The 14,707-nt window shown below is 38.9% G+C and overlaps 1 protein-coding gene and 1 pseudogene across 1 annotated transcript; both read left to right on the plus strand.

Annotated features, from left to right (window-relative positions):
* Nucleotides 1-479: 479 nt before the first annotated feature.
* Nucleotides 480-5,168, plus strand: LOC131783513 (uncharacterized). Its single transcript, XM_059100274.2, has 4 exons — nucleotides 480-883; nucleotides 2,310-2,581; nucleotides 3,072-3,114; nucleotides 3,818-5,168. Exons 1-4 carry the CDS (start codon nucleotides 583-585, stop codon nucleotides 4,306-4,308), a joined length of 1,107 nt encoding a protein of 368 aa, XP_058956257.2. The 5' UTR covers nucleotides 480-582; the 3' UTR covers nucleotides 4,309-5,168.
* A 625-nt stretch (nucleotides 5,169-5,793) lies between these two features.
* LOC131783514 (uncharacterized) lies at nucleotides 5,794-13,620 on the plus strand (annotated as a pseudogene).
* The last annotated feature ends 1,087 nt before the right edge of the window (nucleotides 13,621-14,707 follow it).

Genomic DNA, 14,707 nt, shown 5'->3' on the forward strand with positions numbered 1-14,707 from the left:
TAATCGTTTGTCTGTCAATAATGTAATTAACATAAGTCACTTCGGAAGTGAAACCAACGATTTTACATAATTTCTTGTCTTATTACAGTTGGATGTCATTATAATTTGTGTAGGAGGAAATAGCTCTGAACATTCTTAGATGTGGCTTGAAAATTTCAGCACGAACCCAAAGTTTTCGAGGAAAACCAAATAAAAATAATCGCCGATTTCTTCTCAGAAGCATGTCCTCGCAGAAATGGAACACAAGAAGTAACATAAGATACCGCCAACAGATTTGCTCTGAGACACTCCAAGATATCAGTATTGCTATATTCCATTCAGGGACAGAAGTCCCCGTTAGTGTCGAATCATTTCTCAACCTTACTTGGTTTTTCAAATGAGGGGTACCCAATGGCGAGATATTCGATAAAAAAAAACCGGAAGTGGCGAAGAAATAAAGAAATTATTGCGTGACAATTCCGAGAAAGGCAAATGAACTTTGTACTAGTAAAAAGAAAGCTATCCGTCTGTAAACGAAGTTTTGAGGCCAACGAACGAAGACGCATGCATTGAAAGCTCCTTGATAATAAGAATTGTTGAAAAATGGCCAGCCTAGGAAGGTCGATAAAGTTCCACCTTTTTAACTGTGATAACACGCATAGGTTGGACTCAGCAGAAACCTTGTTGCTCAAAATGGCAGACGATCTTAACCTTCGAATATCGATGGATAGGCGAAATTTTCGCCTTCATGAAATGCCGGATGTATGTGAAAATATCATTCCTCAGCTGCAGATGGATTATGCTGTCCTTGTTGTCCATGCTCATGAATCTCGTCTCTCTATCAACGAAGACAAGGCTGGTATTGGCTACGCGAAGATCTACAGAGCTCTGCTGCAAGCGACTGGTAGGTCGAATGTAAACATTGAAATGATTGTTTAAAATTTGTGCACTGGTAACCTATCGCTACTTTCGTGAGATGAGTTATTTGCGCAACGTAAGAGGTTTTCTTTTAAAAGTGGTAAATCGTCGTACTTCGAGAAAAATTAAGATATCAAAGGCATAACCGAGGCGCTTAATTAATGTATATTTACATACTCTCATCTAATTTGGCTTCGAAGGAAAGGACAAAAGAACATAACTGGATCCGTTTGTAAATGCCGTTGATAGTGCTTATAATACAAAATGACCCAAGCATAAAATCTAACAACGTCTCATCAATGTGGTCGACTTTTGAATCTTTCTTGGAATATATCTGCACTCAAACGTAAAGGGACCCATTAAGCCGAATTAAACATCTCAGAGTGCTCTGAATAACAACAATTTTAATTTTATTCAGCAGGGCAAAAACATTTTTAGAGAGAACGTTATTTAGCTTAGGTCGAGATACCTTACTTTCAGATCAGAGTCCATCATGATGGCGTAAGAACTTTTGTTTTCTAAAACACACGTGCCATTCATACCTTGCAAGCCTCTCACCTTTCCTGTATTATGATTCGCGAGAGGAACTATTACGTTATTCATGTTAGTTGTGAAAAAGATTTTAATTATAATACTCTTCTCTGACCAAAATCAGTTCAACTGAAGCCAATAATGATAAACTTTCGGTTGTCATTCGTATTTTGTCCAGATTCCGCTCTTTATTGTTAGGAGGATGATATCATTTACGACTTATTTACATATCCCGGACTTTGTACTTTTTGTAAAAAAGATACCTTTTTATGAAATCGGAGGTAAAGTACAGCGATTGCTTTCGTTCGTGAATCTTATCCCTGCCGAAATAAACATCACTTACACAAAATACGCTAGTTTTCTGAGCTTTGATTCATTGAGATGTTTGGTACGAAGAAAGATTGAAGCTGAGATGTAAGACATTTTCCAACATGTATGAGTGACGTAATGGTATTATGATATCCCTTTTGCGGGGTTTTGGTCTGTTGAACATGGTTGACATACAGTTGACAGAAGCACTCTGGAAAAAGCATGGAAAATTCTCCCCGTCAAGCTCTCTTTTAAAGAATCGTTTACTTATCCTATATAATACTTTACTAGTAGTGGAGGTAACCGTGGACTCTAGGTAGCTTTCAAACCCTCTTTCAATTGGTCAAAACTAATAATTACACGTCAAAACGAACATTTCTGAGCGCTTGCATTCCCCCCACAACGATGGCCCCTCCTCTTCATGTTGTGGGGTAGAAAGGGGCAAGTAAGAAATATGAGAGACACTGATGACTTTAAAATGAGCAACTTTTAACCAAGAGGTAAAGCCACCCTCAGTTGAACTATCACCTGTGTAAAGGTGTAATATAATACATTTTGTCCTGTACTTTAAGGAAACAAAGTCTTGATCGTCATCGGTGGCGATGATAATTACAGAGATCAAGACGAGGAAGAACAGGTTGTTATCTCACGCTGGGCACGAAGGAAAGTGGCGTCACAGTTTGATGCGGAGTATCTAGATGGAAGAAAAAGTTTCATTTTTTCTTGGAATAAAGCGCACCGAGAAATCCACGAGGAGGCACTAAAGCACTACCTCGATCCTAGTAAGAAAGAACAGAAGTTCCAGTATGTGCCAAAACCTAAACCAAAACCAACACAAGACGAGGTATGGCTTATGTTTATTTTCCACTCATTTGAAATCTACTGTTTCTGTCAAAGGGGAATTGAAGTCATGGTAAAATACGGGAACAAGTATTCTGAACTTGTTTCTGGAGATTTGGCTGTAAACGTTTCTTTATTGTTGTGAACTACTTTTCTACAGCCAAATTAGGAAACTGGGGGTGAAAGATTCCTCAGCTCATTAGATCTTCCTTTCGAGAGGTACATTCGCTAATACTGCGGCAATGAGTGAACCCCACATCCTAGAACTACCAGAAATGCGTCCTTCCCTTTTTGATGAAATTTAGTCAGGAAATGAGGGTAGGACTGAAACTGGAATTTCCGTTCATCAAACCTCAGACTCCCTGATACCCTGACTACTTAAATCTCCAATTTTTAAATTACTTCCAACATCATTTGTTTTCTTTTTGTTAATATTTTGCCGTTTTCTTTCTTATCTTTTTACCTTCCTGTTTACTATTCCTTTTGAACCGAAGGAATCTGAAGATGACAAGGAGTTTCCACCAATAGGAGGAAGTGGTGAGTTTAAAGCATTCCCTGTAGAATCCAATTCTAAATGCGAAATTTTGTTTGTGTGGATTGGCCCTCGGTTCAGAGGTAATCTTGCTATTTAAGCTTACTAGATGAATGACAAGATTCTTTGTAACTGTCACGGAGATGTTGGCATCTTTCACAAATTTCCTCTCAAAGCCTTTCCTCACCCAGCTTGACAATTACAGAAGAAGGCCTTGAGCCCATAAAGACAAATTGCGCTAGATTAAAGAACAAGTTCATGGTACAGATATGATTCATATCCTTTGCTATTTTCTTAAAACAGTTGATACCTGAACGTATTTGCAGCGCTTTTGCCTCTGCGACGCACCTTGCCTCTCATTAGCCTTTTTTTGTCGTGAAGATCAGAACAAAACTTTTCAAATTCCGTTTGCTGAGCTTCTAGTTTGGATCCAAGTCAAGACTTTCAAATCTCAAGTCATACTTCAATTATCAATATCAAACTATTAATACAGCGTCTCTAAGCGTCTCTTAACACCCAAAGACTCCCACTCCATAGATCATAGGTCTCATAGCTATTCACCGAGTCCCGAATCTGCAAGTCCCTGGCTTCACTGAATTTGAAAGCCTCAGATTCTTTAGCTCCCACTGCGCTTTCCTAAACCCATTTTCATGCTAGCTGATGCCTCTTCTTAACTGTTATTAACAAGTTTATTCAACCAAACTTTAGGGTCCCCACAAGAAGAACTTGTTGATCTCAGACCATACTATCTTGAAGGTACCGTTCTGCTGGACACTGTCATGCGCTTTGGAAGAATATCGTATGAAGAGGAGGACGTCAAAGTGTGGGATCAGAGATGGGAGCCTTCTGGAATGATTGTTCGTCACCTGTCGAAAGATTGGATGTTTAGACCTCATGCGAATATTCGATTTGTCGCTACAGCTGACGGAGGTGTCTCTTATATTGTGCGACCACAGAGTATTGCTATCTGGTTGAGTGCTGTATTACTGGGTATTTTGAATTGGTTGTTTTCTGGGTTACATTTTCAACTCTACCAGTCTTTGTTTGTGTTGTTACCCGTTTTGAATTGTTGTGAGTTTTTTAAGTGGCTTATAGAAGAGGTTAAAGCGATAGTCGAGCAAGTAAAAAACACAATTACCCAATCCATAACCTGGCTTATGGATGTGGTTAAAGCAAGAGTAGAGCAATTATATACATAAATAACCCAATCAATAATCTGGCTGGTGGAAAGTGTAGGAAATTATGGACACATTTTCTGTGCATTAGTTTTTGTGTGATCTCGTGAGATCGATATCTTGGTGAATGATTATCCATAGGTAGGGTTTGTAAACAGTTACAGAATTTTGCATGAAAAAAAAAACATGATTCTTCTCTCAAGTACAATGATCACTTTATTTTGCTCCAATACTTTTCAGACAATCCTGATTTACCCAAAAGGTGATTCTCTTGGAGACGCGAGCTCGCGCCTTAGCCTGTTTCTTGTGTTGTGTTCCTAAGTAAGACACTTTACTCTCCAGGTGCATCCAAGCACACAGTAGAGAAATCGATTTTCCGCGAAACTGTCGGGGACCGAAACTGTTCCTAATGCTAGGTAATCTGTGATGCACTGACCTTCTGCTCATGGGGAAGTAATAGCGCTCCTTGTTGTTTTCAAGGCAAGGAAACTCTGCCAGGATAGGCTGCTCGCTACCCAAGTTGGCGATACCTTTAACTTTTCGGTTTATAAGGTTAATCTTGTAGGAAACCTTTCGCAGTGTTTCTACGCAACTTTTATATGTGATTGCCGGAGTAGTCGATGCAATTTTGTTGAATTATTATCTTTTGTCCCGCCTGAATATGAAACATATATGCCTAATTCTCAGAAACAGGTTTTGCGTTCGTTTAGGTAGAGTGGACAAGTCACATAGTGTTAATGAACAGTGTTTCAAGTTATGTCGCTTGCGCTGGTATTCATGATCAATGCCAGCCGCCATTAATGTTGACTATCTAGGTCGTGTCAATGTAAGTATTACCTTTCTGATATTTTTCTATGATAATAAAGTGTCATTTGGAACGATAACTCGATTTTAGACTGATCTTGTTTAGGGTCTGACTATTCGCCATTTGATGTGACGCAGCTTTCCTTTTTACTTGGTTTTTTTTGGTGGAGGGGGTTGTCTGGGCATCCTGAGGTTTTCCTAAGATCGTGATTACGGCAAGGCCGGGGCTCCGTGAATTCCACCGCGAAAGAACCATCCAAGGATTCATTCATTGTTATCAAGACAATTCACTTTCCTTGGAATTAGTTACCCTCCATATCGCCCTTTATTAAAAGAAAGCCATACTAGCCATAATTGTGATGCCTTATGACGTCTAATCTTTTTATAGAGACCAATCTATGAAATATATTGTATCTTCCTAGAATAATATTTTCTGGGAGTTAGTTTCAGAAGAAATGTTTACTTTAAAACATTTTATGGAAATGAAAACTATGCAGACATACTCTGGACTAGACCCTCAGGTTCCAGCCACCAGCAAATCAGTCATTTCTAAAATCAGCTCGCTTTACCAGAGACGAAAAAAAAGGAGCAACATTGAAATGCGAGTTAAGTTTTAAAAAAAACCGGAAGTCATTTTGAAGTAGAGTGATAGCATTGCGTGACGAATTGAATTTCCGAGAAAGACGAATGAACTTTACTCAAAGCCAAATGGTCGCCATACTGCAGTAATCGATTCGTATCCATTGAAAGTTCTTTGGCAGAACCAAGAAAAATGGCGAGTCAAGTGTGGGTAATGAAGTTTCATCTTTTCAACTGTGATAACACGTATAGATTGGACTCAATAGAAACATTTTTGCTCAGAATGGGAGACGATCTCCTTAGAATATTGGTTGATAGGCGAGATTTCGCCTTCCTGAAATGTCGGATGTGTGTGAAAACATCATTCCTCAGCTACAGATAGATTATGCCGTCCTTGTTGTCCATGCACATGAATCCCGTCTCTCTCTCAACGAGGACAACGCTGGTATTGGCTACGCGAAGATATACAGAGCTTTGCTGCGAGCGACTGGTAAGTCGACTGTAAACATTGGAATGATTGTTTTGGCAACTTATCCATATTTGCTTGGGATGAACTGTTTAAGGAGTTTCTTGTAAAAGTGATAATGAACGTAAGACATTGGGTTTCAAGAGGAAGTTTAGATATCAAAGGTATTTGTGCATGTTCTGTAGTTCCATACTCTCATCTTATCCTGCCGGCTACAGGGAAAAGGAGAGAAGAGTAAAAGTGGATCTGTTGCCACTAGATGTCAGTAATGAGAGTAAAATGCTTAATACCTAAGCACAATATCTGATAATAGCTCATTGTTCAGTTCGTCGTTAAAAATATCCTCGAAATCCATGTTTACTCAAACTTACAGAGACATCCTAAATGCATGGCTTATTAAGTTGAATTAACCATGTTAAAAGTGCTCCAGGTTACAACAGTTTTCATTATACTACGAGCCTCAGACTTGTCATGTCATATGATTCTTTCGAGGACGTTACTAATGTTTGTTTGTTCCACTCAGAAATTGAAATTCATTGACTAAAATGATTTCAGTTGAAGCCAAACGTAATGAACTTTCTATTGTGATTTGTAATGTGTCAATATTTTACTCTTTATTTCTCGAGTATGATATAAAAACCTAATTCGATGGTTTAACACGAAAGCAACAGAGAAAAAATTTTAAGTGTTCTTTGTGCCCAAGAAAATGATCTGTCGTGCTTAAAAATTCGTTTCGGTAAAGATGAAGCCTAGTTAGTTTAGTGCGGCCATTTTGTTGCTCCCTATTGAAGCACCCAAAGGCAAGAAACATTCTCCCCCTAAACCACCCGTCAAGCTTCTTTTTGAATAATATTTCATTTGTTCAAAATATTCCAGTTCATTGTGGAGGTAGCCGGGGACTCCAGGCAGCTTCCAAACCTCAGTTTAAATTGTCAAAAGCAATAACTTAAAATAACATGATTATGCTAATCCATCCAACTCCAATTATTTCAAGTGAACTAAGGCCGAAAGGAAAACATGACAAAGATGAGAAACGAACAACTTGTCAACGAAGCAATAAAAACGCTTATCAAATGAACTTGTGCAAAGATATAAGGTGTAATACTGTTTCTTTTAATTCAAGGAAAGAGTATTGATCATCTCTGAAGGGAAGGATAACTTCGATGATGAAGACGAAAAAGGAAAGGTTTTTATCTCACGCTGGGCACGAGAGAAACAGGGGCGTCACATTTTTATTTGTGAAAAGCTCTTAACTCTGTTAAAACTACTTTCGGTGCAGAATCAGTATCATTTGTTTAGTGGTGTTATGTGTAACAGTGTGTTTTGTACTTTAAGGAGGCAAAGTCTTGATCATCATTGGTGACGATGATGAATACAGAGATAAAGACGAGGAAGAACAGGTTGTTCTCACGCTGGGCACGAAGAAAAGTGGTGTCACAGTTTGATGGAGAGTATCTCGATGGAAGTAGAAGCTTCACTTTTTCTTGGAATGAAGCGCACAGAGAAATCCACGAGGAGGCACTGAAGCACTACCTCGACCCTATTAAGAAAGAACAGAAGTTCCAGTATGTGCCAAAACCAAGAGCAGAAACAAAACCAACACAAGACGAGGTGTGGCTTATGTTTTTTTCCACTCATTTTAAATCTACTATGCTTCTGTCATGGGGGATGAAAGTCATTGGTAAAATATGGGAACAAGTATTCTGAATTTTTGCCGAGGGAGAAAGCCATATGCTTGTACCTGGAGATTTGGCAGAGAACATCATTTTATATTTGTGAACTTAAGCAGATTACCCCTTTTAACTACTTTTCCACCCTTTAATTAGGTAACTAGAGGTGGAAGATTCCTCAGCTCATTAGAACAGAAGTTCCAGTATCTACCAGAACCCAAACCAAAACCAACACAAGACGAGGTGTGGCTTATGTTTTATTTTCCACTAATTTTAAATCTGCTATGTTTTGGACAGGGAGGATAAAAGTCATTAATGAAATACGCGAACAAATATTTTGACTTTTTGCCGAGGAGCAAAGCAATTTACTTGTATCTGGAGATTTAGCTGTGAACTTTATTTTATAGTTGTAACATCGAGCAGACAACTCCTTTCAACGACTTTTCCACCGCCAAATTAGGTAACTGGAAGTGAAAGACTCCTCAGCTCATTTGTTCTTCCTATTGAGAGAAGCATACACCAGTATTGTGGCAATGAGTGGCCCACATCCTAAAACTACCAGATTTATTTTATTTTACTTCTTATTTTCATGGTATTGTGTTAACATCGCTACGGTTTTATCACTATTATCATCATTATTTCTATTATTGTCTTTTTCGTTTGATCATTATCATTTTTATCGTTATTAGTATTTTCATTACTATTAATTATGGTATAAATTGATGAGCCTCATTAAAGATAGTTTGATAGCGATGAACGAGAGAGAACAAGGACTGAAGCAAGCAACACCGTTCAAACAAACTTTTAATAATGAGAAAAAATATATTATTCCGTCTCCTAATAAACATCACTTGGAAACAATGTTTGTACACCGAAGAGCGGTTGCGGCGTGGGTCGGAGAAGGTTGTAGTTATTATCAATTTGAGGACGATATTGATGTCAGCACAATCTTCCTTGCCCTTTAGGACCTCAATGGTGTTTCCCTTACTCTCTACTGCGGTTTGTTACATGCATGACGCTAACTGACAGGTATGAAAATATTACATCGAATGGGTGGGGGCTATTATAACAATTCATAAAGAGTGGCGTCGTAGTTTAAAAGCACTGTTTACCAATTAAAATTTGTGGCTGATTGTGATATTATTATATAAAGTCTATTTATAAAGGCAAGTTCAAAAAAATAAGGAAAGGGGCTTATCCTTAAAATATTCAATGTTACATCATTTTCCCCCAACAGGTAACAAGAGCAGGCTCCCGTGATCTACTTGTGGAGAATGATGAACTGGATATTGAGTTTAATTCAAATAATAGGGACAGGCACAAACGTTATGGAGGTAAACAATGATTATTTGTTTTATGCACTCCTATTATCAAATTTTATTTGAACAAGCTTAAGCATGGCTCCATGAAAACCGTGCAGGGCACCGTAAATGTTCTCCAGTCCATAAAGGCGTTTTATTGTATTTATGCAAATGACATGATATTTCCATGTGGATCTACAAGTACGTCGTCCTTTTTCCTCCCTCAAAAGTGCCACGCCAATCTTAGATGCAGCTTTTTTATTTTTTTGCAGAACTGTTTTTCTTCCGCGCCCCAGATATAAACACCTCGCACGACATGATCATGGCGAGATATGATACAATCCTTGATCAATCAGAGAGCGCGTATCTCGATAATCACTAGGTCCGGTTGTTCAATGTGCAGATAACGCTATCCAACGGATAAATCAATATCCAGTGGATAGACAAAATTATTGCACTATCCACTGGATGGCGATTTATCCAATGGATAGCGTTATCCAACCCTATGAACAACCAAGGCCAGGGCTAGTAAGAAAGAACAGAAACACTAACAGTTTACATAGCCAGTCTAAAGTGTACTTAAATGAAAAAAAAAAAAAAGCGCGAGTAAACACTCAGACTTGGCAGACAAACTCCATTATAAAGAGGATAACATCTTTGCAATTACCAAAAACCCAAAAGCTTCCTAGCTTTCTTTTGCTGCGTTATTTCTTTTTAGGGTTTTCTTCTGAAATTTCCCTCTGACTGACATATTTTGATCATGTTTGGTATTTTTATTGTACACTGAACATTTTAAATCATGCGAATGTTATTCCCTGTCACAGGGGTGGCTGTGATATTGAGGGTCGACCGTACCCAATAATTTCATAAAATAATTATTTTATCATTTGGCGGCCACTTTAGGTACAGACAGAATACCTGCTTCAGTAGACTACCCAGAGGGAACCTTGCTGCTTGAAACGCGTATGCGTTATGGAAAAGTATGGCAGCCATCTTTAGAAGCCGTAGAAGACTTGGAACGAAAATGGAAATTAGTCCGTGATGCAAACGTGCGATTCATTGTTAATGATGATGGTACGGTCAATAGTCACGTTACCAGAGAAAGAAGTTTTTGGCAAAGATTGATGCCCTCAAGTCGGCGATGGTTTTGCTGCTTGGCCATTTTCTATCGTAAAAGGGCATGTTGTTGCAATTGTTGTTACGACTGTTGTTGTGATTGTTGTTGCGATTTTCGTCAGCCGATAAACCAGTAAACCAGAAAGGTGTTTATTTATTTCATAACCCCTTCCCCCTCCCCCCTCCCCCCCCCCCCTCCGTTACATTGCCCCGGTTACATTTGTTCATTTATAATTGTTTTTAATGCTCCATGCTTAAAATAAGATTAATTTGGCTGTTTATCTAGACATGGTTGGGCTGAAGGGTGAATAGTTGTGTAATGCAAGCGTGATATCTTAAGTGTAATTATGATGTGAGCCGGTAAGTTGTTTTACTCGCTGACGCTTCTTGTAGAATGATGTAAACTGTGGCCTTAACTTGGCGATTTAAACAGGAACTTTTCACTTCAGCTTTTCTTGCGTCTTTTTTCTTTTCTTATTTGGATTTGACCCTTGGGTTCCAGCCACCAGCAAATCATTTCTCAAATCAGCTCACTTTACCAGAGATGAAAAACAAGGAACAACACTGAAATGCGAGTTAGGTTCTAAAAAAACCGGAAGTAATTTCTAAGTAGAGCGAGAGTATTGCGTGACGAATTGAATTTACGAGAAAGACGAGCGGACTTTACACAAAGCCAAATGGTCGCTATACTGCAGTAAACAAAGTTTTGTGGCAAGCAACTGATTCGTATTCATTGAAAGTTCTCTGATATAACCGACAAAAATGGCGAGTCCAGTGAGGGTAAGGAAGTTTCACCTTTTTAATTGTGATAACACGTATAGCTTGGACTCAGTGGAAACCTTGTTGCTCAAAATGGCAGACGATCGTAACCTCAGACTATTGGTGGATAAGCGAAAATTTCGCCTTCATGAAATGACGGATGTGTGTGGAAAGACTATTCCAATGCTACAAATGGATTATGCCGTCTTTGTTGTCCATGCGCATGAATCTCGTCTCTCCATCAACGAGGACAACGCTGGTATTGGCTACGCGGAGATCTACAAAACTTTGCTGCGAGCGACAGGTATGGTCGGTCGTCTAACATTAGGGACCTTTAGCAAACCACGACGGCGACGGCAGCGAGTAGGAGGCAAAACAAAAGATCTAATGAGCAGAACAATAGCTCAGTTCGTACGTTTTCGAACTTTGTACATTTCTTAGCCGTCCTCTGCAAAATAACAACGTGAAATCCTCAAAATTACCGAGGTTCGAGAAAGGAAACCTCGACGGCAAATTATCTAAGTTTGCATTTGGAGCTCAACGCTCTTTCATACGCTGTGATGAGGTTAACTTGCGGCGCCGTAAGGGATAGTAGTCACATCCACTCATTCGCGAAATTTCAACTGAAAATATCTCTTCATTTTAAATTCGACGTCTTCTTTGGCGTTGCCGTCCTAACTACTAAAGGTCCCTATTTCAGTATGATAACGATGCCATACTAGTATAAATTCTCATTTGAACTCTTGTCAGTTTCATTGCAGTAAGTGCCATGATATTTTTGCTTGTCAATCAATATCATTCTTAAATCGTCGGCCATCTACCCAATTACTCAATACTAAGGCTTCAAATGACGAAAAGCGAAAGACGCTAAGATGAAAATATTGCTGTTTTACACATGTTTCAGTTAAAAACAAAACGACGCGAACGTAAGATCCGATTAAGTTTGGCTTTTGAATAAGCTGGAAATTTGACGTCATGATTTGCAAGTTTTTGCTATCGACCAAATTTGTCTCAACAAGCAATGCGTGAATCATTAGACTAATTTGAAGCTTTAAATCACGCAAACCATACCTGAAACAAAAAAGAGCTGTCCTTGTGCTGTCTGTGACTTCCATTCGCAGTTACTTATATGTTCACTGAAAATACACTGTATGGAAAATTTATCGTAATTTTCTCTGACAGGGCAGTTGGAGTTTAATTTATATGTTGTGCCAAGACGGGACGACGAGCATACAGAGAGTGACAGGAACACAGACAGAAAGACAGACAGACCAGATGTATAGCGCATATAAGGACGGACAAACAGACAGGCAGGCAGACATAACTGGAAACTGAACGAGAGAGGAAGTCGACTGGATGCATGCTTCATTTCCTGTGATAGCTCCAACATTTTTTCAGTTACCAAACTTGTGATTCTTTTGACTTCCTTGATATTTTATTCCCTAGATCCTTTTAATCTTTAACTTCTCGATTCCTGGGTACCCTTATCTCCTGACTGGTTGTTTGTTTCATTTTTCAATTGATCTATTAACCATCTTCCATTGTTTCCCTTCTGTCGTTCCCACCTGGATTCATTCTTCCTAATTTCTTTCTTTCTCATTTGTCAGAATTTTTTGTTTATTCATCCATTTATTCACGTAGGACGTAAGTGATGATGCCAAGATCCCTCTTCTACCTCGAAGTGGAGACGACTCAACCCGAGAGAAACATAAGAGGAAAGAGGGAAGAAAAAGTAAGCGCAGAATACAAATCTGGAGATAAATTATTTCTAGGGGCAAAACCTCTCGTTCACAAAGTTGCCTTGCTTATTGCACTTACGAATTTTTAGGGATTAGGGTATCAATTTGAGAGGTCCTCTGACCCTGTCCTAACTGAAGAGAGGAAAAGGAAGCGCTGGAATCAGAAAGTTATTTGGCAAATATTGATTTGATTTAGCTAACAAACTTATATCTTAAGGGACTTAATGAAATTGATGCTTTTATGCAAATTATTTTGTCATCTTTTTTTATATCATAAACTAACCCAGGCTTCTATTGAGCAAGGGCCGAAATCCTTAGTAAGGGTTTTTTTCAGTTATTAATGAATGAATTATAATCTAACCATAATTAGGGCCTAGGCCAGATCCTTTCAATGCTCAGCCGGAATTTCACGAGGGCACCATTCTGCTGGACACGGTCCTGCGTTTTGGAAAAATCTCCTACAGAGAAGAGGATCTGAAAGCCTGGGATCAGAGGTGGGAGCCACCGGAAAAAGTTGTTCGCCACTTGTTGCAAGTTTGGATGTGTAGACCGCTTGCGAATGTTAGATTTGTCGCTACAGCTAACGGTGGGGTATCTTACACTGTGAGACCTCGCAGTTTCTGTTGTGGACTGCGTTTGATCCTTTGGGCGTTCATAATTATCACTATTATTATCATTATTTCTATTATTATCTATTTCGTTTGATTATTATTATTTTTATCGTTATTAGTATTTTCATTACTATTAATTATGGTGTAAATTGATGAGCCTCATTAAAGGTTGTCTGATAGCGATGAACGAGAGAGAACAAGGACTGAAGCAAGCAGCACCGTTCAAACAAACTTTTAATAATGAGAAAAATTACATTATTCCGTCTCTTAATAAACATCACTTGGAAACAATTTTTGTACACCAATGAGTGGTTGCGCCGTGGGTCGGAGAAGGTTGTAGTTACAATCAATTTTAGGACGATATTGATGTCAGCACAATCTTCCCTGCCCTTTAGGACCTCAATCGTGTTTCCCTTACTCTTTACTGCGGTTTGTTACATGCATGTCGCTAACTGACAGGTATGAAAATATTACATCGAATGGGTGGGGCTATTTTAACAATTCATAAAGAGTGGCGTTATAGTTTTGGGAAAATCTCCTACAAAGAAGAGGATGTGGAGGCCTAGGATCAAAGCTGGGAGCCATCGGAAAAAGTTGTTCGCCACCTGTTTCAAGTTTGGATGTGTAGACCGCTTGCGAATGTTAGATTTGTCGCTACAGCTAACGGTGGGGTATCTTACACTGTGAGACCTCGCAGTTCCTGTGGACTGCGTTTGATCCTTTGGGCGTTCATAATAAGTTGTTTAAAGTTGTGCAGGAATTGCCTTCTTTGTATGTTTAAATGGTTCAGTGAACGAATTAAGCGATGTACATGTCCAACAAGGGATTGCTTTTTCGGATGTTTTATTACTTGTATGGGAAATTATCAAGGTGTTTTGAATGGTTCAGGGAACTAGTTAAGCGATGTGCATGTCGAACAAGGGATTGCCTTTTCCGGATGTTTTATTGAATGGGAAAACATTGAGGTGTTTTCAATGGTTCAGAGAACTAATCATCTAATGTGTATTTTGAACAAGGGATTGCCTTGTTTGGATGTGTTAGTGCTTGTAAAGGAAATTTTCAAGGTGTTTTGAATGGCTCAGAGAACGAATCAATCGATGCAGAATCACTTTTGGATTTATGCCTCGTTGGACGTAACTTTAAGAATGACCATTTCTTTATTAAGTACGAATTCGGGATTGATATCATGTAGCCGTGAGTATTTTTTCGAGTTTCACAGCCTATCTCAAACTTGAAAACACGAAACGTACTTCTTTGTTCAGAAAAATAAAAACTGGCATATTAAAGGAAGTGTGTCATGATTGTGAGGTAGCGAACGCGTGTGAAAATACATCACCGGCGTTCGTCCAATCAGAGACACGAACGATAGTACTTCACA

This window comes from Pocillopora verrucosa, chromosome 6 (assembly GCF_036669915.1).
Source record: "Pocillopora verrucosa isolate sample1 chromosome 6, ASM3666991v2, whole genome shotgun sequence".
Taxonomy (NCBI): Eukaryota; Metazoa; Cnidaria; class Anthozoa; order Scleractinia; family Pocilloporidae; genus Pocillopora; species Pocillopora verrucosa.

Bases quoted from the DNA above. Each gene is read 5' to 3' on its own strand.
- LOC131783513 (XM_059100274.2), top strand. From the start codon at position 583: ATGGCCAGCCTAGGAAGGTCGATAAAGTTCCACCTTTTTAACTGTGAT. The intron at 884-2,309 runs GTAGGTCGAATG...CTGTACTTTAAG, and splicing joins AGCTCTGCTGCAAGCGACTG to GAAACAAAGTCTTGATCGTC. The intron at 2,582-3,071 runs GTATGGCTTATG...TTTGAACCGAAG, and splicing joins CAAAACCAACACAAGACGAG to GAATCTGAAGATGACAAGGA.